Below are 23,014 nucleotides of genomic sequence, written 5' to 3'. Positions count from 1 at the left end.
GCCTTTGGTTTGCCCATGTTCTGTCTCACATTTACAATTCCTGTGAATCAGTCTTTTCTTGGTAAGGACTTTTTCCCTTAAGGATGCAGGGGAGAAGGATCTTTGCTACAAATGGGCTGGGCCCACCAAGGCCCCAGTAGCCTTTCACCCAGTACCTCCCAGGGTGTGAGGCCTGCAGAGGTCATGACCCTGGGAAGTGGGCGGAGACAGCAAGCATTCATCCAGGGTAACTGCCTCCAGCTGGTGGAGGCTCTCGACTTCCCGTGCTTCATCTGAGCCTCAGGGCCTTCTGGGATTTCTGCTGCGCCCGCCCGTGTGGGGTGTGCGTTGCCCTTTGAGGACAAACCTGGCGGTTCTCGGCTCCATCCTCCGAGGGCTCCTTCCTCCTGCCTGTCCCCAAGGCTGCAGCTCGGCGTGAATCAGCTTTCAGACTCCCCTTGGCTTGGGCCCAGGCCTTGGCAGCCCAGCCTCCAGCAGAGCTCCTGTGGCTTGGGGCTTCCACATCAGGTTTGAATTATGTGGAATCTCAGCGTCCGCAGGCTTTCATCCCAGCCGTGCTGACTCACGCTTCCATGGTAGCGGGCCGCCTGTGCACCTCATGCATGTGTGTCGTCTGAGTGCCTGTGTGTCGTCTGTGTGTGTGTCATCCCTTTGTGTGTCATCTGGGTGCACGTGTGTCTCTTGTTCCTGTGCATATGTGTCATCTCCGTGCTTATCTCCCTGTGTGTGTCATCTAATGGCTTTATTGAGATTCACGTACCATGTAAGTCACCCATTTAGAGTGTACGATTCAGTGGATTTTTATTATATGCCCAGAATTGTGTAATTATCACCATGTTCAATTTTAGAACATTTTCACGATCTCAGAAAGAAGCCCTGTGTCCTTTAGCTCTCGCCGCCCCCTCTCGCCACCGCCTCTCGCCACCCCCTCTCGCCACCCCCTCTCGCCACCCCCTCTCGCCACCCCCAGCTGGGATCCATTACTCCAGCCCGCGGCAACCACTAATCTATCTTCTGTCTCTATAGATTGCCCTATTCTAGAGTTTCAAACGAATGGAATTGTATAATATGTGGCCTTTTGTGACCGGCTTCTTTCACTTAGCATAATGTTTTCAAGATTCACCTATGTTGTAGTATTTTTCAGCATTTCTTACTTTTTTATGGCTAAGTAACATTCCATTATAGGATGCACCACGTTTTGTTTATCCATTCATCTGCCGATGGGCATTTGGGTTGTTTCCACTTCTTGGCTGCTGTTAAGTAATGCTGCAGTGAACATTTGTGTAAAGGTTTTTATGTAGACTTATGTTTTCATTTCTCTTGAGTTTATACCAAGTGGAATTGCTGGCTCATATGGAAACTCTGTTTAATATTTTGTGGAACTGCCAGACTGTTTTCCTAAGTAGCTGCATCGTTTTACATTCCCACCAGCAATGTATGAGGGTTCCAATTTCTCCACATCCCTGTCAACACTTGTTAGTGTCTGACTTTTTGATTCTAGCCATCCTTGTGGGTATGAGGGGTATCTCATTGTGGTTTTGATTTGCATTTCCCTAATGACTAATGATGTTGAGCACCTTTTCATGTGCTTATTGGCCATTTGTACATCTTCCCTGGAGAAATGTTTACTTAGGTTCTTTCCCCATTTTTAAATTGGGTTGTCTTCTTCTTAGTGAGCAGTAAGAGTTCTTTACCTATATTAGACGCAAGTCCCTCACTAGGAGAGCAGAGGCTGGTTTCATATCTTTTTGCACCCCACCCCCACCCCCAAACCCAGCACGCAGTAGATGCTTCGTAAAGACCTACTGAGAGAGGGAACGATGGTCTCAGGCTATGGGGGCGTGTGGGGTGGCACTGGCCACCTCACGTCCGTCGTGAATCAGAGTCAATGGCCCAGGATGATCCCACAGAGGGTCTGGTCCCTGCAGGTTATGTTGGGTGTGTCTTTCAGTTGAATTGACTTAACAGAACCACTGGGGAGGTGGAAGGACTTGAAAAAAACCTAATCCCTGGGCCCACCCCTCCCCTTGGTTTTCGGCTTGAGTGACTGGGGAAAAGATAGTGTCATTTGCTGAGATGGGGGAGGCATGGGGAGGAGGAGTAGGTCTGCTTTAAAGTTTGCGGAGCCCAGCGGAAGCCCAGGGTCTCTATCAGGGAGACTGTTGTACAGTCTTACATGGAATTTCAGGAGGGGTCAGAGCTGAGGATGTAATTTTGGAGTTACCTGCAAATACATAATCCCCATAGGATCAGGAGAAATCCCCAGGGAGCATGTGTGTGTGGCTGGAGGAGCTGAGTGAGACCAGGACAAAGAAGTGATTTCTGGCTCTGGCCACGTGAGGTCACATGTGACTGTGATGAGAGCAGTTTCCAGGAAGTGGTGGTTCTAGAAGCCCCTGTGGTGTGGATAGAGGCGAGGCATGGAGGTGCAGGCGGTGAGTGTGGACAACTCTTTCTGCTGTAGAGGGAAGCAGAGACCCTGGCAGTAGCTGGACAGGGCTGGGAGGGAATTTCACATATGGGAGATCCTCAAGTGCGCTTATCAATACGTGTCAACGGGACTGAATCAGGAGAGAGGGAGGGCCTGATGATGCCAGAAAGAGGGATGCTAATTGCAGGAGTTAAGTCTTGAGGCGGTGAGAAGGGGGTGGTCCTGAGCACAGGGCACGGCTATGGGAGCTCATGTGGTGGTGGGAGAGCCCTGCTGGACGGTGTCTGTTTTCTCCTTGAAAACAGGAGAGGGTGGGGGCGGGACCAGTGTTAGATGTCCAAGCCAATGGGAGAACGGGAACACAGATGTCACAGGGCAGTGCTGCAGAGCCCCCTGCCTGCATCGCGCTCACATGAGAGCTCTGGACACTGATTCCAAGGGAGACCAGTGGGCACCGTGTGCGTTTTCTCCATCAGTGTGCAGACGTGGAGTGGGTGGCGGCTTGGGTTGAACCAGGGCAGAGGCTTCTCTGGGAGAGCAGGATGGAGGGAAAGGCAGGAGAGAGTTATGAGTGTTTGCACAAGAACTGTTATGTGTCTGGATCGAGAAGTCCAAGGTGGTGAGAGGAGAAGTGAGGACTTGGAGGGGGGATTGACAGTGGTGGAGTGGTGGGGCCATGTGTTGGAGGTCTTGATGAAGTTTCATTGTAGCTGGAGCCAACGTGCTAGAGTTAGGTGAGCAGGATGGTGCGGGGAGAGACGGAGACACCCGCAGTCAAGGTTTCTGAGGTTGTAGCAGGTGATGTGATCTCGGAGGCAGCCTGGCTGGCAGTGGCTGGGGATAGAAGTAGGTGGCTCTGTTGGGGGGAGCCTAGTGGAAGCCACTTCCGATTCTCACGCCATTCCCAGGGTGTGCATCACCCAGCCTCCACTTGCTGGGTTTACTTTTGTTTCTTCCAGTGGAACAGTTTCAATCTGAATTTGCTGGAAGCCTCGAACCTGAGACAGCACAGCTGGCAGTCAAACCCTCGTAATGGAATTTCCAGAACAAGTTCAGGCCCGAGAATGCACTCTCCTTGGGAGGTGGCAGGATGGTAGGGTTGGGGGTGGCCTGCTCTGCTTCTTTCCCTGCTGGGGAGGCCCCACATAGGCCGGCCTTGGAAGGAGGAGGAAGGGGAGACCTGGCCCACACCTCAGCTGGCTCCACTGCAGCCGCCATCTCGAAATGGGCCCTCCTTCTGGGCATTTGACAAAGGTTGGCCAATCTGAGGGGGCAGCAAGGGGGCTCGGGATTCCCCTTTCCCAGACCCGGGCTGGGGCCTTGCTCGTTGTCTCTGCACCTGACTCAGCACAGATGGACCCCTGTCCTTGTCCAAGTCTGGACTTGTGCACTGTCCGAGGTGTCCTTTGGGATCTCGATCTCTGGCCTCCCTGGAGATCTGTTTGTTGGCTCGTTTTACCTGTGCCTCCCAGTTTACGTGCAAGTCCATGCAGTTTTAGAATAAACATGTTTATATATACACATTCCCACATACATACGAATTTCAAAATAGTATGACTTCAGTTATCTGCTGAAATATTTGGGACCTCACCCTGATGCTAGACAGCTGCTGGTAACCAACTGAGCTCTTCAGTTATGACCCATGGCAGGACACAGGTGATTTCTAAGGCAGCAAGTCACCTACGCTGTCGTCACCCGTCTCCTTCAGGTGCTCTGGAATTACACTCTGGGTTTGGGGTTTTTTTCCTGTGGGGAAGCTGGACTGGAAGACCTTAGCTAGCATGGCCTGAGGGCCTCTGGATGAAGACGCAGAAGAAGCTGTCACCTTTGCAACCAGAACGGTGTCACAGCCGTGTTGGAAAATTCAAACAGGCCCCTCCCTCAGCCACACAGCTTCCAGGAAAGAGTCCTCAGGAGCAGCCGTATTAACGGGTCTAGAGCAGGGCTGAGCGGGCCAGGCTTGCCCTCTGGTGGGTTTCCATTTGGAGAAATTGCCCGAAGGCCTATATAGTATGTGGCTCAATTGGATATAAACAGCTATTTGTTGTCATTTTTATTGCACGAAGGATCTTTCTGGAATATATTTCCTACTTCTCTACTGTTTCCAGAAGAATAACTTATGGGTGAAAACAGATACAGCTGACATTTATTTTCCATTCCACCAGAACTTAGTTTCTCCCCCTTTCTTGATTTCTTATACAGAAATTTGCTTTGATTTTAGTGCTTAAAATTAGCCACCACTTGTCGGAAATATAAACATCTCATAAATTGAGAGACGGGAGTAATTTGGTGAGGAGGCAGAGAGCCAGAAGGTTCCCATTGCCAGGCTGTCTGCCCTGAGCGGTGCCTGGTTTCCTGGCCAGGGCGGCGCTGGAGGGGAGCGCGGGCCAAACCTCTCCTGGTGCAGACGGGGAAACGGAGGGCCGCGGGGAGGAACTGGCCCAGGCCGCCTCCTGATCTGGTGGCCGGGCCTGCCTTGCCATCCCTTCTCCAGGAGGAGGGTCTCGGAGGCCAAGAGGGAGCCCAGACGTGGCCCAGAACTGCCAAGGCCTGGACACGATGCCCTAAATAGATGAGGGTGATCACTAGGGAGGTTCTGATCTGGATGTCAGTGAGGGGGTGGGGTGGAGGTGGGGCTGGTGGGATCTGCAGTTACAAAGAGGTTTGAAACTTATTTCCTAGCATATGACAGGGCTTGGGTCTTTGCCCTAAACAGTTCACTGGGTGGAAAAATAGGGGTTCCTTTAACTCTTCCCTGGGGAGAGGGCTGAGGGTGTGGGGGCTAGTCCAGTCCCAGGAATCCCAGGGCTTCCATGGCTGGTAGGGGAGAGCTGGTGTGTGCGTGGAGGGTGGTCACCAGGCGGCGGGAGGGGTCTGCTCCCCCTAAGGCTGTGTGCTGAAGTTTCTCCTCATCCTCACGTCAGTGGTGGCAGGTGGACTGGCTTCCATCGAATGTTTTCGTCCAGAGGTGGGAAATGAATATCCTGCTTACTCTGCAAGGCCAGACCAGAGGCCCAGGGACTTGCAGTCGGGACCACGAAAGAATGCTCCAAGTGGGCCCCCAGGGCAGGAGCAGGGCCCGAGCGGCCTGAGGTAATAGAGCCTAGGTCAAACAGCCACACAGAGCTGGGCTGTTGTTCTAGTGCTGTCCCTTACTTGCTGGGTGACTCTGGGCAAGTTACTTAACCATTCTGAACCTCTGTTTCCTCATCCATGAGATGAGTCTATTTTTTTTTTTTTTTTTTTTTGCGGTACGCGGGCCTCTCACTGTTGTGGCCTCTCCCGTTGCGGAGCACAGGCTCCGGACGCGCAGGCCCAGCGGCCGTGGCTCACGGGCCCAACCGCTCCGCGGCATGTGGGATCTTCCCGGACCGGGGCACGAACCCGTGTCCCCTGCATCGGCAGGCGGACTCTCAACCACTGCGCCACCAGGGAAGCCCGAGATGAGTCTAATATTAGTGCCTATCTCATAGGGTTGTCGTAAAGATGAATTAAGATGTGTAAATATAAGTGGCAGGTACTGTTATTAATAGCAGTGGCAATAAGACTGTTCATAAAGGGCAGAATGTAGAGAAGTGTGTTTCAACTCAGTAAGCCATTACGAGTGTCCCCACCCAGAATAGGTTATATCTTGAGAGGGGGAGCTCCCTGTCACTGGAGGCATCCAAGCAAATGTCAGAGGTCCCCTGACTGGGGATGTTGTCAGGGTATTGAAGCCTCAGACTGGGGCAGGCATGGCCATCCTGAAAGGGAGGGGTGGGCTGGAAGGTAGTACCTTGCAGCCCAGCCCTGTGCTGTGCGCATCATTCTGGAACCTGCGTCCCTCATGTGAGGCACTGAGGTCTGGCGGCCACAGGGACCCAGTGGGTGATGTGGCAGGGAATGCCAGATTCTGAAGAATCCTCCTGTGTAGTAGGTTAACCAAGTCCCAGAACGGGGGAGGCTGTGATCAAGTGACCCAGTGTCGGGGGCGGGGGGTGGTAGCTGGATGGAGTCTCCTGCCCCCTGGTCTGGAGAATTCTCCTCTGCCGGGCTGTTTGCAGAGCTGTGATGGGCAGAGAGAAACAGAGCAACTATAGCCCTCAGTGAGCCTGGGTTTGTGTGAGTTTGGCCTGGATGAAGCACAGGTTGTCTGACTTGTGCTGTGAGGGTCTCTTGCTTTGCTTGGTCCAGGGGGGCTTTGGTGGGGTGGCAACAGTGCCCTTGGGTATCGGATGGGGGTACAGAAGTTGGGATGGGATGGATGGGCGTGGGGCTTGGCGGAGAGTCTCTCTTGGCAGCCGAGCTGCAGTAGCTTTGGGGGGAATGCCCTGGGCCCTCCCATCCTGCAGCCCTATGTACCCTGGAAGACAGCTTCCTTCGGCAGGCCCTGCGGGTCCGCAGTGGCAGAGGACCTTCGACTTGGGCCTCTCACTTATGCAGGTAAGAGGCCCATCACTTATTCAGGTTTGGCTCAGTCTCTGCCCACAAGCCTGGATGCCTCCCCAGCCCCACACTGCCCTTCCTGCTTCCACACCTGTGCCTGGGTCCCCTACCTGCTGTGCCCTTTCCAGCTCACGTAGGTTTCTTTTGCTACCCTGTCAGTTTCTCCCTTCTTCCCATGCACTGATTACCCTGCCGCTGGCCGTGGAGGTTGAGCGGAGACTGCCAGTCCCAGGGTGACCATGTGACTCAGGCCGGACCAACCACAGTCTCCCTTGGGCTGTTCCAGATGAGACTATGCAAGGAAAGCCTGCTTGTCTGTGGTGTCAGAGCAGAGCTGTGCCTCTAAGAACATGGCCTTGTCCGGGAGAATGAAGCTGATGCAGAGCAGCCCATGAGGAGGGTGGAGAGGGAGCCGTGGGCACTGGGCCCCTCACTTCCAGTGCCTGCACCTGCCATGGTTTGTCCAGGGGCCAACACGCTCCCCTTTGGTCCACGGGGGTTCAAGTTGAATTTCTGCCCCTTACAACCGAGAGCCTGATGGATACCTGTCCTTCAGGTATATCCGCCAGTGCGCCAAGCCCAACAAGTTGGATACCCTCTGCTCCTCTGTGGGCCCCTCCAACCAGACAATGAGCGACTCACAGCCAAAGGCTGGGCCTTATTTATCTGTTTCTCCCTGCCCTGGGCACATGGCAGGTGCAAAAGTAAAAAAAAGGGAAAGTGCTTTAAATGAAAGGACGTGTGCTTAATATAGAGTTTGACGTTGTCATTTTAGTAAGCAGACCAGAACTTTTGCAGACAATTGAGTGTCACCTGATCAAATGGTTACCTTGGGAAGCCCCAAACTTATTCGGGTAAGGCTGGCTATTTTCCCTAGAACGTTTTTTGGCCTCCTGATTGGAGCAGAAGTCCATCCTGGATTTGATCCAACATGGTGTTTGCAGTTTGATGGAGAGACATAGCAGGAAGGGACAGGAAGAAGATGGGCTGCTGCTGGGAGTTCGCTGTTGTGTGCTCAGGAAGCCTTGAAGGGGGTTCCCTAAGAAGCCAGCTCAGAACAGGCTGAGGTGGGACAGTTGGTGGAATTTTGTTGCGCACAGTAGCGGCTGCTTTACAAAGAGGCAGCTCCTATGCAAAGGGGAAGGTTTATAAAAATGGCTCCTTCCTTCCCTGCTTTGTGTTCACAGCTGCGTTCCCAGTGTCTGGCGCAGGGCTGGTATGTCGTAGGCACTCCGTAGGTATTTGTCGAATGAGTGAAGGAATTCAACAAGTATATATTTTGAAAGGATTGCCTCCTGTTTTCCAGGCACCATGATGGGTGTCTCTTACTGCTTTATAGAGCTGATGTGTGGGTGGTAGGTAGGGGACCTGTACCACGTCTATTCACACACATCCAGTTATATGTTTCATTGGCCCCTGTGAATATTGCCTTCATTGGGACCTAATAACATGTTGGCTGGGCTTGGCCAAGGTTATATTTTTATGTTTTCATTTCCAAGGCCAACACTTGGTTTTTTTTTTTTTTAAGGGTCTGTTTTGATGCAGGCGAAAAATTAGAGTAAAAACAGAGCGCACACTCCTGGGGCACTGTCCTGGCTCATTTATCGTCAGCAGACACGAGCTGCCCTCCCTGGTGTGTATGCGCACATGCTTTAAATCTGAAATAACAGCGCTTTGTCCTGGAGTTGGGGTCCAGTGCCCACCTTAGGTAGGGATAATTAACCTTTACTGATAGGACTTTCCCTTCTTGTCTGTCTGTAGATACAGGCAAATCTGCAGGATAGTGATAGCACTTTGGGGTGCTTTGGTGTGTGTACCTAGTCCCTGTGACAGTGACCTGCCATTTTAAGCACTGGAGCTCTTTGTTTAAATGAAATGTTACGTGGAACCCCGTGAGTGTACAACACAGTGGAAGTGGATCTGCTCTGCTTGCAATGGGCATGGGAGCCCTTGCTTGGCCCCCTGACACCCCCTCCCATGTCCCTGCTGGCATCCCAGGGCCCCCCAAGCCCCTAGAGGAAGAGTCTGTACTCGTTTAGTCGCACTCGTTTGCAGTCGCACACGCTCACCCGTTCTGTCGTGTGTTCACATCTCTTCTCTCTCCCCCTCTTTCCTTCTGCTCGCTGTGCCCCTGGTTCAGGCAGGCCTCATCCGCACAGACAGCACTGACTACTTCATTGAGCCCCTGGAGCGGGGGCAGCAGGAGACGGAGGCCAGCGGGAGGATGCACGTGGTGTACCGCCGGGAAGTCATCCAGCAGGCGTGGACAGAGCCTCTCGGGGACCTTCACAATGAAGGTAGGCTGTGGGCGGGGCCCCCAGCTCTACCTCCGTCCACACCTCAGGGGTGTTTTTAGGTAACTTCTGGCCTGAACTTCTCAACTCCTGGCCTCAGTCTTCTCAGCTGTGTAATGGGACTGGGCCATGTAGACCTACTGCACTAGCAGAGAAATGCCACTGGGTTTTAGGGGCTACCATAACAGGCTGGAGTTGGGGCCCAGAAGGGTACTTGAGTCCCCTGAACTGTAGTCCTTGGGACTCCAGTGTCTCTGAGGGGCTCAGTGCTGCGTTGCAAGGCTGTTTCTCTGCCAAGGCAGAAGGTGGAATGGCTGCAGTTAGCTCTTCCCCCCCGAAAATCATCTCAGCCCCTGGGAACCACGGGAAGGAGGTTCTTAGGGCACTTGTAGGGAGACTGCCTGGGGTCAGACCACCAGGGTCAGCTCTGTGTCCAACAGACCATTTAAAAATCCTACCTCCACCACTGTCTACTGTGTGACCCCAACAAGTTACTTAACATCTCTGAGCCTCTTTTTCTAATCTGTAAAGTGGGGGCGATCGTTGTTACCTCTAAGGCTGTGTGTATTATAGTGTGTACAGAAATCCCCGCATGGAGCTTAGCACCTAGTAGGTGTTTGATGAATGGTTGCTCTTATCACGGTCTTGTTATTGAGGTAACTGCTGCCATGTTAGGGTGAGAGCCCTGCGAGGGGCGTCTCTGCACCCCAGTGACCAGCACCAGAGCCTGCACCCCGGCCTGCACGCCTACTCAGGACACGTGGTTAAGTGAATGAAGGAGTGGATGCAACCTGTGCTGGTCCTGGGGCCGTGCCGACTTCATAGTCGGACTGAGCTTTGTCTCGAAGCCCCTTTGGCCACTAAGACATGAGACCCTGGGTGGAATCTGGCCATGAGTGACCACACCCTCCTGCCTGGGCCCTGGCAGGGTTGGGCCCAGTGTGAAGGAATGCCTGGAAACCAGTTGTCCCCACATATAATGCCTCCGCTGAAGCCCCAGCTGCTGTCCCCCTGTTGCTCACAGTGATGCTGCACTTACGTTGCGATGGTGGAGGCCTGGCAGCGGCGGGGTGGGGGGGAGCTGAGGGACTGGGCGGAGCCTCCGGGGGGCTGGGGAGGGTCTCGGGAGCAGGTGGTGACCGTTCCCACCACCATGGCTGGGAGGAATGACAAGTCTCCCTCGGGCTCCAATTTTATCTGAGGCCAGTTCTGAATCAAAAGACCGTAAATCCTCCCTTATGGGGAGAGACCTTGGGGAAGTCCTACTCCAGGGCTGTGAGCCTGGAACCGACCACACAGTCCACCACCTCGGTCACTGGCTGGGAGGCCGAGACCGCTGAGCTCAGGGTGGGGTTCAGGCCCCGAATGCTGCTTTGACTCCCTTTCATCAGGCTGCCCGGCTGAACCTCCTGTGGGCCTGTGGGTGGTGTCGTGCCCTTGGCCCATGTGGGTCCTTCCTCAGAAAGACAAGGGTGATAGGGGACTTCCTTGAAAACCTGTGACTCACTCACTGTTAATTTAAGGCCAGCTTTGCATCTGAGCCCAGTTTGTGAAGTGTTTCTGGGTGCGGCTGTCTCCATTTAACATCTCAGTTAAGATGAGAGGTTTGACCTTGGAGGCTGTGCCCTGGACGTTCCTATGCTCCTAATGCTGTCCTTTCCTCAGTCCTGCTTTGTAGCCGCCTTCCCACTGTCCAGGTCCCTGGGACCTGGATGCCAACAGGACATACGTGCCTGTTGCCAGAGTTCTGGCTCCTCGGCTGGGGGCCGGGGCTGCCAGACGCCAGGGCAGCTCGTCCCCTGGCCAGGCTGGGGCTTAAGGCTGCTGCTGCTTTTTTTAATCGAGAGAAAATCCATTTTAACATATACAATTCAGTTTGGGTTTTTGTTGTTGTTTTGTTTTGTTTTTTTTAACATCTTTATTGGGGTATAACTGCTTTACAATGGTGTGTTAGTTTCTGCTTTATAACAAAGTGAATCAGTTATACATATACATATGTTCCCATATGTCTTCCCTCTTGCATCTCCCTCCCTCCCACCCTCCCTATCCAACCCCTACAGGCTGTCACAAAGCACCGAGCCAATATCCCTGTGCCACGCGGCTGCTTCCCACTAGCTATCTACCTTACTAAGTTTGTTAGTGTGTATATGTCCATGACTCTCTCTCGCCCTGTCACAGCTCACCCTTCCTCCTCCCCATATCCTCAAGTCCGTTCTCCAGTAGGTCTGCGTCTTTATTCCTGTCTTACCCCTAGGTTCTTCATGACATTTTTTTTTCTTAAATTCCATATATATGTGTTAGCATACGGTATTTGTCTTTTTCTTTCTGACTTACTTCACTCTGTATGACAGACTCTAGGTCTATCCACCTCATTACAAATAGCTCAATTTCGTTTCTTTTTATGGCTGAGTAATATTCCATTGTATATATGTGCCACATCTTCTTTATCCATTCATCCGATGATGGGCACTTAGGTTGTTTCCATCTCCGGGCTATTGTAAATAGAGCTGCAATGAACATTTTGGTACATGACTCTTTTTGAATTTTGGTTTTCTCAGGGTATATGCCCAGTAGTGGGATTGCTGGGTCATATGGTAGTTCTATTTGTAGTTTTTTAAGGAACCTCCATACTGTTCTCCATAGTGGCTGAACCAATTCACATTCCCAACAGCAGTGCAAGAGTGTTCCCTTTTCTCCACACCCTCTCCAACATTTATTGTTTCTAGATTTTTTTGATGATGGCCATTCTGACTGGTGTGAGATGATATCTCATTGTAGTTTTGATTTGCATTTCTCTAATGATTAATGATGTTGAGCATTCTTCCATGTGTTTGTTGGCAGTCTGTATATATCTCTTCACAATTTTGTGGGACCATCACCATTATCTAATTCTAGAACACTTCCATCACTCCCATAAAAAACTTGATACCCATGAATTAGCTGTCACTCCCGTTCTCCTCTCCTCAACCCCCTGGCAACCACCAATCGATCTTCTCTCTCTAGAGATTTGTCTCTTCTGGACATCCCCTGTATGTGGAATCATACAGTCTGTGGCCTTTGTGACTGGCCTTCTTTCACTTAGCAAGTAGGGTTCATCCGTGCTGGAGCATGTATCAGTACTTTACTCCTTTTTATGGCAGGGTAATAGTCCATCCTGTGGAGAGACCACATTTTGTTTACCTGTTCTTCTGTTGGTGGACATTTGGGTTGTTTCCATTTTTTCGCTATTATGATAATGCTGCTATGAACATTCTTGTACAAGGTTTTGTGTGAACATATGTTTTCAGTTCTTTTGCATATATACCTAAGAGTGGATTGCTAGGTCCTATGGCTACACTGTGTTTAACTTTCGGGGGAGCTGCCAAACTGGTTTTCAAAGCAGCTGCAGCACTTTCCATTCTCATGGGGCTTCTTGGGTGGGCTCAGTGAACGTTCCCAGTGACCTGCTGCCCTCACCTCTCCTCGCTTTGAGGATTCCCTATATCTGGCCCATGAAAGAGGGTGTGACTGGAACATCTCCAAGGTCTATAGCTGATGTCAGCAGGCCCTCCCCAATGCCCGTTACTGTTTTTGTTGAGAGAGAAACCTGGGTGCTGGTTAGGGTGTGATAATGGGGAGTGGCAGGTCTGGGTTTACATTCTGGCCTTTTGCCGTGAACTTGCTGTACGACCTGAGATGAGTCAGGCAACCTCTCTGAGCCTCCCTTTGACAGGCCTGGCAGGGAGAGCTGTGAGGGGTCAAGTTCCCTGTTTCACTTGCACTGCTGCAACCTCCGGGCACTGCTCATGTGTTGGAAGTGGCTGTTATGATTGTACTCACTCCGTGGATAGAGCCCTTGCCCCTCCTTCTCCCCTCCTGGGGGTCTTCTCCCCTCCCAGGAATTTGTCTCTGGGCTGCTGCACTCACTGTTGGACTCAGACAGCAGGGCCACCAGGAGCTCTGGTGCAGTGTCACCTGCAGAGAGAGAGGCGTTGGCTTCAGGGGCAGGGAGGGTGGACACCAGCCTGAGCCCTGCTCACCAGGCTGTGCATTGCATTGTTCAGAGGGCCGGCTGCCCATTTCTGGTTTCTCCACTAGGCCAGTGGCCATACATTTTCCCAACTCTTTTTTTTTTCCCATAAATTTATTTATTTATTTATTTTTGGCTGCGTTTGGGTCTTTGTTGCTGCACGCGGGCTTTCTCTAGTTGCAGCGAGCAGGGGCTACTCTTCGTTGCAGTGCGCGGGCTTCTCATTGCGGTGGCTTCTCTTGTTGCGGAGTACGGGCTCTAGGCATGTGGGCTTCAGTAGTTGTGACACACGGGCTTAGTTTCTCTGTGGCATGTGGGATCTTCCCGGGCCAGGGCTCAAACCCATGCCCCCTGCATTGGCAGGCGGATTCTTAACCACTGCGCCACCAGGGAATCCCGGCATGCGGACTCTTAGTTGTGGCATGCAGACTCTTAGTTGTGGCATGCATGTAGGATCTAGTTCCCCAACCAGGGATTGAACCCGGGCCCCCTGTACTGGGAGCGCAGAGTCTTACCCACTGGACCACCAGGGAAGTCCCCATTTTCCCAACTCTTAAATCTAGTGCTTTCCTTCCTTTGCACGATAGCACTACTAACCAAAGGGAAAACAGAAACAGTGACATGGAGCCCTGTGGTTCCCTGTTGCCCTGTGATCTGATTTCAGTCCCTGAAGTACCCATGTGCATGGAGGCTTAGAGGCAGAACTCGGGTGTCCGTTGATTCATTCCTGAGGGTCAGTGGGCGGGGTCTCCTTATACTCACAATAGATGCTGCAGGCGCAGCTCCCCCTGCTCGGGGCCCTGTGTTCCCCGCACTCCAGCGGGTTGTCTCCTGCTCTCCGCCAGCCAGTTCCGATACGCCCTTCTCCAGAAGCCTTCCCCAGCTCCCCAGTCCTGGTGTGGGTCTCGGTGTGGAAGCCTGCCCTAGTCAGTCCTATTATAGCCCTTGTCATACAAGTTAATCATACAAGTTTAAATCATATCATACAAGTTAATAAATGCTGGTTAAAGAAGTAAATATTTTGCTTTCATCCAAAAGGCCAAAGCTGTGATGGTGAAATTTGGAGTTGCTGGCGGTGATTGGGAGGGATTTGAGGGGCACAGGGCATACTCCAGGGGTCCCTAAAATGCCCCGCATAGGCCACGGTAACATCACAATTTTTTTCCTTTATTAAGATGTTTACACCCAGCGCCACCTTTGATTTTTACAGCAAGCTTGTGGGGCAAGAGATCAAGGATTATCCCTCCCCATGTCACAGCGGGGGAGGGAAGCCTGGAGCAGCAGCGGCGCTTGGGCTAGGATGCACGGGGAGATGGGACCGAGTAGGGACTGGAACCCGGGCCAGTTCTCGCCTCTCTGCTCTTCATTGCCTCAGAGACTCGCCGTGTCCTCGTGCCAGGGAAAGGGCTCATGCCCACCAGTTACCTGGTATGGCACAGACCCTCATGCTGCCTTGGCTTTCAGAGGCAGGGAAAGGGGCACGCTTGACAGGGGCGGCGTCATGGTGACAGTCCCTTATGTGGGTTTGACCTCGGTTTCTTCCCGTCCCGGTTCCAGCTTTTGGCCTGGGTGACCTTCCCAACCTGCTGGGCCTGGTGGGGGACCGGCTGGGAGAAGCAGAGCGGAAGCGGCGACATGCCAAGCCGGGCAGTTACAGCATGGAGGTGCTGCTGGCGGTGGACGACTCGGTGGTGCGCTTCCATGGGAAGGAGCACGTGCAGAACTACGTCCTCACCCTCATGAACATCGTGAGTGTCCCCGAGTCCCGGGGCTAGGGGCAGGGGCTGGGGTGGGGGCCCCCGGCGCTGGTCTGATGAACAGTTTCTCCTGGGCCTGGTGTTTTCTGGGTAGACTCGGGGAAGTCACTGCCTGCTCCCTAGTCCAGCTGGACAGCGATTTCCGTGGTGAGATGGGCCTGAGCAGGCATGACGTCCATCCCAGGCCTCAGCCTGGTCTCAGCTGTGCATGCCTGTGCTGAGGTGCCTACAGGCAAACCAGAGCCCATGGCCAGTGGCTTCTGGGCTTGGACACATTCAGAGCCTGGGTCAGGCACGGCCGGGGGCCTCACTTGCCTTAGAGTTGAAGGGACTTGCCTGAGATTCATCATCTGGAGAAAATGCCCAATCCCAGGCTGGGGAGACTGGCTAGTGAGCTGTCCGTCTGCTAGGGGGTATCCCAGGCCGCCAGGGTGGGCCTTGGGTGTTCGCAGAGATCAGACGGGCAGGGAAAATGAGGGTCATGGGCAGATTTTGAGACTGTGAAGCAGAGAGGCCATGCACTGTCCAAAGCAGGTGGTCACTGCTCAGCTGCCACTGGAGGCTCTCATGCTGAGATGCAGGGCTCTTGTCACAGAAAGGCCAGTTTTTTAAAGAAAAGTTAGAAATGCAGACAGTTTTGTTTTTTTTAAAAAACTTTTTATGTGGAAAATTTAAATTGAGATATCCAAGTGGAACACCCAATTTTTTAAAATGCTAAAACAAAGAAACCCACTGTGAATGCGGAATAAAACCTATTTACGCACCACATTTGGCCTGTGGGCTACAGTTGGGCACCTCTGACCTAAAGGGGCAGAGACGAGGGAGGCCAGGGGAAAGGAGGGTGAAAGCGTCAAGGGTGGGCTTGCACTGTTTCTCTTCCGGCAAGAGGCCTTTGTCAGAGGCGCCTGCGGCTGTGGCTCTGGGAGGATGGCGACCGGTCTAGGCACAGTGGGACCTATGGTGGAAACTGCTCAGGCCTCGGCCGGATGCTGGAGAGACGGGGCAGGACCTTAGGCCCTCCTTTATGAAGCCAGGTGGAGGGGTGACGTGGGGGTCAGGCCCCAGCTCAGAATACTAGGGTGCTGTGGAGTTCAGGCAGGAGGAGGCAAGCACCCCATCAACAGGAGACGACAGGGCGGGGCCTTCAGCTTGGAGTCTGCAGGAGACCCAGCTTGACGGCTCATCATAAACATTCATCCGGAACATAAGAGCTGAGAAGGAAGATATATATACATGGTGGGACCTCTTTATTTTTTATTTTATTTAAAAAAATTTTTATTGGAGTATAGGTGATTTACAGTGCTGTGTTAGTTTCAGGTGTACAGCAAAGTGAATCAGTTATACGTGTACAAATATCCAGTCTTTTTTAGATTCTTTTCCCACATAGGCCATCACAGAGTATTGAGTAGAGTTCCCTGTGCTAATAAGGACCTACTGGTCCTTATTAGTTATCTATTTTGTATATAGTAGGGTGTATGTGTCAATCCCATTCTCCCAATTTATCCCTCTCTCCCCCTTCCCCCCTGGTAACCATAAGTTTGTTTTCTACATGTGACTCAATTTCTGTTTTGTAAATAAGTTCATTTGTACCAGGTGGGGCCTCTTTAGAAAGCCAAAGTTTCCAGCCCCTGCATGGGCCTCCACTGGCCTGAAGGTTAGGGTCCTCTGACCTGAGGCCTGTAAGAAAGTTGGCTGGCTGCATTCTCGCGCAGAGCAAAAGGTGACTGCAGGCGGGCCAGGGCTGCGATAGGATCAACTTACACTCAGTCTAACATGCGAGGTTCTTGGAGGCTGTGACAGACGGACGTGCAGCCAATCACAATGATCACAGTACTGCGTGGGGAGGAACATTAGTGGATTGGCCAAGAGCGTGGGCTTTGAAATCAACCAGTCTGGCTCTGCCCCTTCCTGTCTTTTGACCTTGGGAGCAAGTCAAAACCCCAAAACACCAACCCTCTCGAGTGTCCCTTTTTTGGGTGCTTCAGGTCTTACTTGCGGCATGTGGGTTCTTTCATTGTGGCGCGCGGACTTCTGTCTAGTTGTGGCACGTGGGCTCTAGAGCGCATGGGCTCTGTAGTTGCGGCACGTGGGCTCTCTAGTTGATGCGCATGGGCTTAGTTGCCCCGCGGCATGTGGGATCTTAGTTCCCCGACCAGGGGTTGAACCTGCGTCCCCTGCATTGGAAGGTGGATTCTTTACCACTGGACCACCAGGGAAGTCCCTCCCCACTTTTAAAACAGCATTACCTGGGGACTTCCCTGGTGGTCCAGTGGTTGGGACTTCACTTTCCAGCGCAGGTGGTGTGGGTTCGATCCCTGGTCGGGGAGCTAAGATCCCACATGACTCGTGGCCAAAAAACCAAAACGTAAAACAGAAGCAATATTGTAACAAACTCAATAAAGACTTTAAAAATGGTCCACGTTAAAAACAAAAGCAAAAAACCAAAAAAACCAAATAAAACAAAAACCCCCCAGCACTACCAATACTTACTATGCAAGGGTTTGGGGAGATTAAATGAGGCGCATAGCACATAGCATGGTACGTCGCATGGCATAAGCTCCCAGTAAGTAGTTGGTGATAATAATATGGCTTTCATGAGGGACGTGGTAACACATTTCTGGGAACTAAACAGCTGATGAGCAGAAGTGTCAACTCCATGGTCATGCCAATCCCCCTGGCAACGTCTGTAGGAAAATAAAATAGTGTGATGCTGCCTGTGCTGTCTGGGGTCCATAATCCAGCCACACGGGAGGCAAGGTGGCTCTTAGGAGGGCATGCAACCAGACCCTTGTAAGCTGTGTGACCTTAGGCAAGGGACCTGTATTCTTCGGAATGTGTAGCTTGTAAGTGATGGAAAATGAATTCAAACTAGGTTAAGAAAAACAGGGCTAAAAGAGATGGGCCAGGTTGTGGAAGGGACAGGATGGAGCTGGTTGTAAGTGTAATCGGTAGTAGAGGCTTACATGGACTCTGTTTTTAGGTTCCCTTCTCTCTGTGTGACATCCTAATTCTCTTTGACCAACATCTCTACAAGACAGATTCTGGCTATTAGCATCATGAAGCTCTTCTTTTTTTTTTTTAAGTTTTTTTATTAAAGTATAGTTGATTTACAATGTTGTGTTAATTTCTGCTGTACAGCAAAGTGATTCAGTTATACATATATGTACATTCTTTTTTTAAATATTCTTTTCCATTGTGATTTATCATAGGATATTGAATATAGTTCTCTGTGCTAGACAGTAGGACCTTGTTGTTTATCCATTCTATATATAAAAGCTTACATCTGCTCACCCCAACCTCCCACTTTATCCCTCCCCCAGCCCCCTGCCCCTTGGCAACCACCAGTCTGTTCTCTATGTCCGTGATTCTGTTTCTGTTTGATAGATAGGTTCATTTGTGCCAAATTTTACATTCCACATAGAGGTGATATCATATGGTATTTGTCTTTCTCTTTCTGACTTACTTCACTTAATATGATCATCTCTAATTGTATCCATGTTGCTGCAAATGGCATGATTTCATTCTTTTTTATGGCTGAGTAGTATTCCATTGTATATATGTACCACATCTTCTTTATCCATTCATTGATCCATGGACATTTAGGTTGTTTCCATGTCTTGGCTGTTGTGAATAGTGCTGGTATAAACATAGGGGTACCTGTATCTTTTTGAATTAGAGTTTTGTCTGGATATATGCTCAGGAGAGGGATTGCCAGATCATATGGTAGCACTATTTTTAGTTTTCTGAGGAACCTCCATACAGTTTTCCACAGTGGCTGCACCAACTTACATTCTCACAAACAGTGTAGGAGGGTTCCCTTTTCTCCACACCCTCTCCAGCATTTATAGTTTTGTAGACTTTTAAAAAATTTTTATTTATTTTATTTTATTTATTTTTGGCTGCGTTGGGTCTTCGTTGCTGCACTCAGGCTTTCTCTAGTTGTGGCGAGCGGGGGCTACTCTTCGTTGCGGTGCACGGGCTTCTCATTTCGGTGGCTCCTCCTGTTGCGGAGCATGGGCTCTAGGTGCACAGGCTTCAATAGTTGTGGCTCACGGGCTTTAGAGCGCAGGCTCAGTAGTTGTGGCGCACAGGCCTAGCTGCTCTGCAGCATGTGGGATCTTCCCGGGCCAGAGATTGAACCCGTGTCCCCTGCATTGGCAGGTAGATTCCTAACCACTGTGCCACCAGGAAAGCCCTGTAGACTTTTTAATCGTGGCCATTCTGACCAGTGTAAGGTGGTGCCTCATGGTAGTTTTGATTTACATTTCTCTAATAATTAGTGACATTGAGCATCTTTTCAGTGAAGCTGACTCTTATTGCCATAGCTCCCTGGCCAGAGACAAAAGAAGTTTCCCCTCAAGTTCCCAGGCAAAAGTTCCTGGGGCTGGGCTCTGATTGGTCTAAGTTTGGGTCACATGACCACACTTTGGACCAATCACTATATGCTGGAGAAGGAGATAGTTTTTTTCAAAGGAGGAGAGGGACTGGACATAGGCATGGCCCCTGGAGAAATTGTTCTGAGCTCACCAGACACCCCATTCTGTGTCTGTTATACTATTTAATCCCTGAGAGCCTCCGTTTTTCAAAATAGCGTCTGCTCTTGGGTTGAATATGTGTAAAGTATTTAGCACACACCTGGCACATAGAGAGTACTCAAGCAATGTGTTCTGCGTTCTTATAGCTCTATTGTCTTTGTGTGTGTGTATGTGTGGTTCTTTGTCAAAGTCTCTGAAGGTGGGGTCCTTGAGGGTGAGAACTTTGACTTAGGCTGTTTTGGAACCCAACAGCACACAGCATAGGTGTCTAGTACAACACCTGATAGGTGATCGGTAAATGTGGAAGTGAATGGTGTCTATGGGAGAAGCAGGGAGCCAGCATGGGAAAAGGAGAAAACAGCAGATTTCTGTCTACAATGCCAGCGTTAAGAAAAGGGCAGGGGTAGAAATCAGCTCCAACTACAGGAGCCCCAGGGAGGGGAGGGGGGCCAGAAAGTCTACCCCTTGCCACCTCTTTGTTTGGTTACTAATTCTTTTATCCCTGAAGTAGCATGTGGTTTGCCACTCAAAGAGCAAAAGCTACCATGTGCAACCATTTGAGAAAGAGAGGGAGGGGGGGAGGGTGACTCTGCCTATGAACACACCCACCTCACTGGAGCACTTGACCGCCCACCCAGACTCTATAAATTGCTAGCCCAACCTAAGACCACACAGCTGAGTCCTAATCCCATTAATGGCAGAGCCAGGCTGGCCCCTGGAGCCAGCAGGTGGAGAACAGGAGGGAGAACGGGAAGGGGGCAGGGGAGACCTTAGGAAGCGCTCGGTGCTGGGACCCTCGGTCCTGAATCCTGAAGACCCCAGGAATGTGAGCTGGGCTCTATTCACAGCCCCAGAGTTTGCTAAAAGAGAATTCTCAGAAAAAGGTAAAATCATGCCTCTTCACACAGAAATAAAAGCAGGCGTTGTGTTAAAGATTTTACTCTACTCACTGATCAGTGAGGGAACCAGACAGATGTTACAAGCCATTCAAAAGAGAACCCAAAGAACAGAGACATTTATAGATCAGGAATTTTGAAACGAAAACGTGCAAATAGAGCCAAAATTGGCTTTTTCACAGGGTGGAAGGGAAGACAGAATTTACATGTCTGTAGACAAGAGTTTTGCATTGCTATCAGTTACCTAACACTGCTCTCAGTTGCAAAGTAGCTTCTGTAGCATCAGATTCAGATGAGGCCAATAGGTGTGCTGTGGACGGTGCATAGTTTTCACGGAAGTACACATTTTTATTCCCTGAATTTGCGGCCTGGACTGGGTTGCAGGTAGAGAGCCCTTTCCACGGATGGCAGGGAGTCTGGTGGTGCGTCTGACTTATGGGCTGCATCCTCCCTCCTGGAGCTAGAGACGTGGCAGATTCCCTCAGGACACAAGGGCACACCCTGGATTCTGGCTGTGTGAGAGGACTAAGCAACTACATGGTGGGACCTTCCCCCCCATACCTCCCCAAGAGCTGACCTGCCAACGCCCCTCCCTTTCTGGATTCTGGTTGGGGAGTAGGGTGTGGAGAGAAGGCCTAGAGTTAGGAGTGCTTGAGAGTGGGTAGTCTGAGGAAGACCATAGAGCTGTCTTTTCTTGGGCCACATGCTCCATTCTCTCTCGCATCTCTCAGAGAAAGCTTCCCGTCTGGGCCCCTGCATTAAGGATTGCGTTGCTCAGCTTCTCTTGGTTGGACTGAAGTGTGAGCACGGCAGCAGGTTCTGGAAGGGTAGAACAGACTTGCTGGAGCCCCACTCCCCAGCCGGCCTGAACCCCAGTCTGGGCTGTCATTCATTCATTTGTTCAGAGCCAGGTGCTACGCTGCCTCAGTGGGCCTCCCCTATGCTAGGCATTTGGCAAGATGGGGGTGGGTGTGATCTGGGCTCTTACGGTCATAAGTGACAGAGACCCAGCTCACACTAGCTTAAGCCAAAGAAGGGATTTATGGGACAGGACAGCTCCAGGGACTCGGGCCTCAGGTCCGTTAGGATGCTCTCTCCTTTCCTCCCTGCTTGTCTGCTTGGTGATAGAAGCCAACAGGAGCCAGGCTTTCTCTCCATGGCAGGAAACAGGACCACTGGCAACCCCAGATTCCCACACTTCCTGCTCTTAGGACCCAAAGGCAAAGGGATCCTTTCTGCCCTCCTAGGGAGGATTAGCCTGGGTTGGGTCACATGGTCATCCTGGACTAATTGCTGTGATTGGAGCGTTGGCTTGGGCCCCCAGGTGGAATCTGCTGCTGTGAATGCGGTCAGGTGGAGCAGTGTCTGTTCCTAGAAACCAAGCGGTGAAGCATGCAGAGAGAAGAATAGCTTCCACAGTGGAGGGCTCAGAAAGAGTGGAAAATGTATGTACTCCCTTCCCTCAGAGCACGTAAACTGTTGTATGTCCACAGACAATTGCAAATTGGGGACTTCCCTGGCAGTCCAGTGGTTAGGACTCCACACTTCCACTGCAGGGGGCCCAGGTTCGATCCCTGGTCCAGGAACTAAGATCCTGCATGCTGCACAGCACGGCCAAAAAAAAATAAATTAAACATAAAAATAAATAAATAAGACACCATAGTGAAGGCCTTCATTTATTCATTAAAAATACATTAAAAAAACAATTGCAAATTACATAATTCTTGAAGTCATTAGAATCATTTTTGAGCAACCGCCCGGAGCCAGGCTCTTTATAAACGTGACCTCGTTTACTCAAGTCTCCCAATAACCCTGTGAGAGGTCTTAGTCTCCCTGATGTCCTTACACAGGAACCGAGGCGCAGAGAGCTGGCTGTAACTTTTTGGTCTCCCAACTGGTCGGGTACGGGGCTGAGATCTGAGTGACAATCTGTCGACTTCAGAGCCACCCTCTCCCCACGGCCTCTGCAGAGGTCTGTAGCCTCAGCCAGGTGGTGTTGTCCATGGCTGGTGACCCAGATGTCAGGGAAGAAACAACTTTTCCTCTACCCTCTTAGGTTTAGTACCTGGAGACATGCAATTGAAACTGACAAAAGACAGATTAGCAAGAGAAAAAGAAAGTTTGTTTACGTATGCAATGTGCTTGTCCGTGCAAGTGCTCAGTGATGAGTAACTCACAAAAGGGTGGTTAGAATTTGGGGCTTATATGCTTAACTTAATAAATGGATGAGAGGAGAGAAGAGGCTCTATGAGAAGGGCAGATAGGTTTCTTTAGGAAAGATAAGTGGGCTTTAGGAGAACAACTGGGAAATAAGAAAGTTTGTGATAATATATGTTTATGCAGGTGCAAGTGGGCTTTCTGCCTTTTTTTTTTTAATGACCATGAAATTCCCCTGGGGAGGGGATTTATAGTAGCTCATTTCCCCAGAAGTTGCTGCTTTGTCAGAGGTGGGAATTTCTGAGATGGTTTCTTTCTGCATCTGTTGAATCTCAAATGTCTTCAGCTTAAAATAATATTTATACCAACTCTACAGTTCTGAGTGGGTCCCCACACAGGCCAGGAGTGGGACCCTGGGAGTGACCCCAGGAAGTGAGTGATTATATGTGTGTGTGTCCTGGAGGGACCAGGGCCCTGTGCCAGTCCCTGAGGTCCCCGCTTAGGGTAGAA

The 23,014-nt window shown here is 51.0% G+C and overlaps 1 protein-coding gene across 9 annotated transcripts in view; it reads left to right on the top strand.

Annotated features, from left to right (window-relative positions):
* ADAMTS14 (ADAM metallopeptidase with thrombospondin type 1 motif 14) overlaps positions 1 to 23,014 on the top strand; it is a 100,882-nt gene that overhangs the window by 18,592 nt on the left and 59,276 nt on the right. For all 9 annotated transcript variants that reach the window (XM_027129984.1, XM_027129981.1, XM_027129986.1 and 6 more), the window contains exons 3-4: positions 8,997 to 9,153; positions 14,717 to 14,907. In XM_027129984.1, the coding sequence (XP_026985785.1) occupies positions 8,997 to 9,153; positions 14,717 to 14,907 (348 nt within the window). The remainder of the gene's footprint in view (positions 1 to 8,996; positions 9,154 to 14,716; positions 14,908 to 23,014) is intronic.

The sequence above is a fragment of the Aethalodelphis obliquidens genome, unplaced genomic scaffold, assembly GCF_003676395.1.
Source record: "Aethalodelphis obliquidens isolate GAN/ISIS:26980383/991018 unplaced genomic scaffold, ASM367639v1 scaffold37, whole genome shotgun sequence".
NCBI lineage: Eukaryota > Metazoa > Chordata > Mammalia > Artiodactyla > Delphinidae > Aethalodelphis > Aethalodelphis obliquidens.
This window is presented reverse-complemented; position numbering and strand designations above follow the sequence as displayed.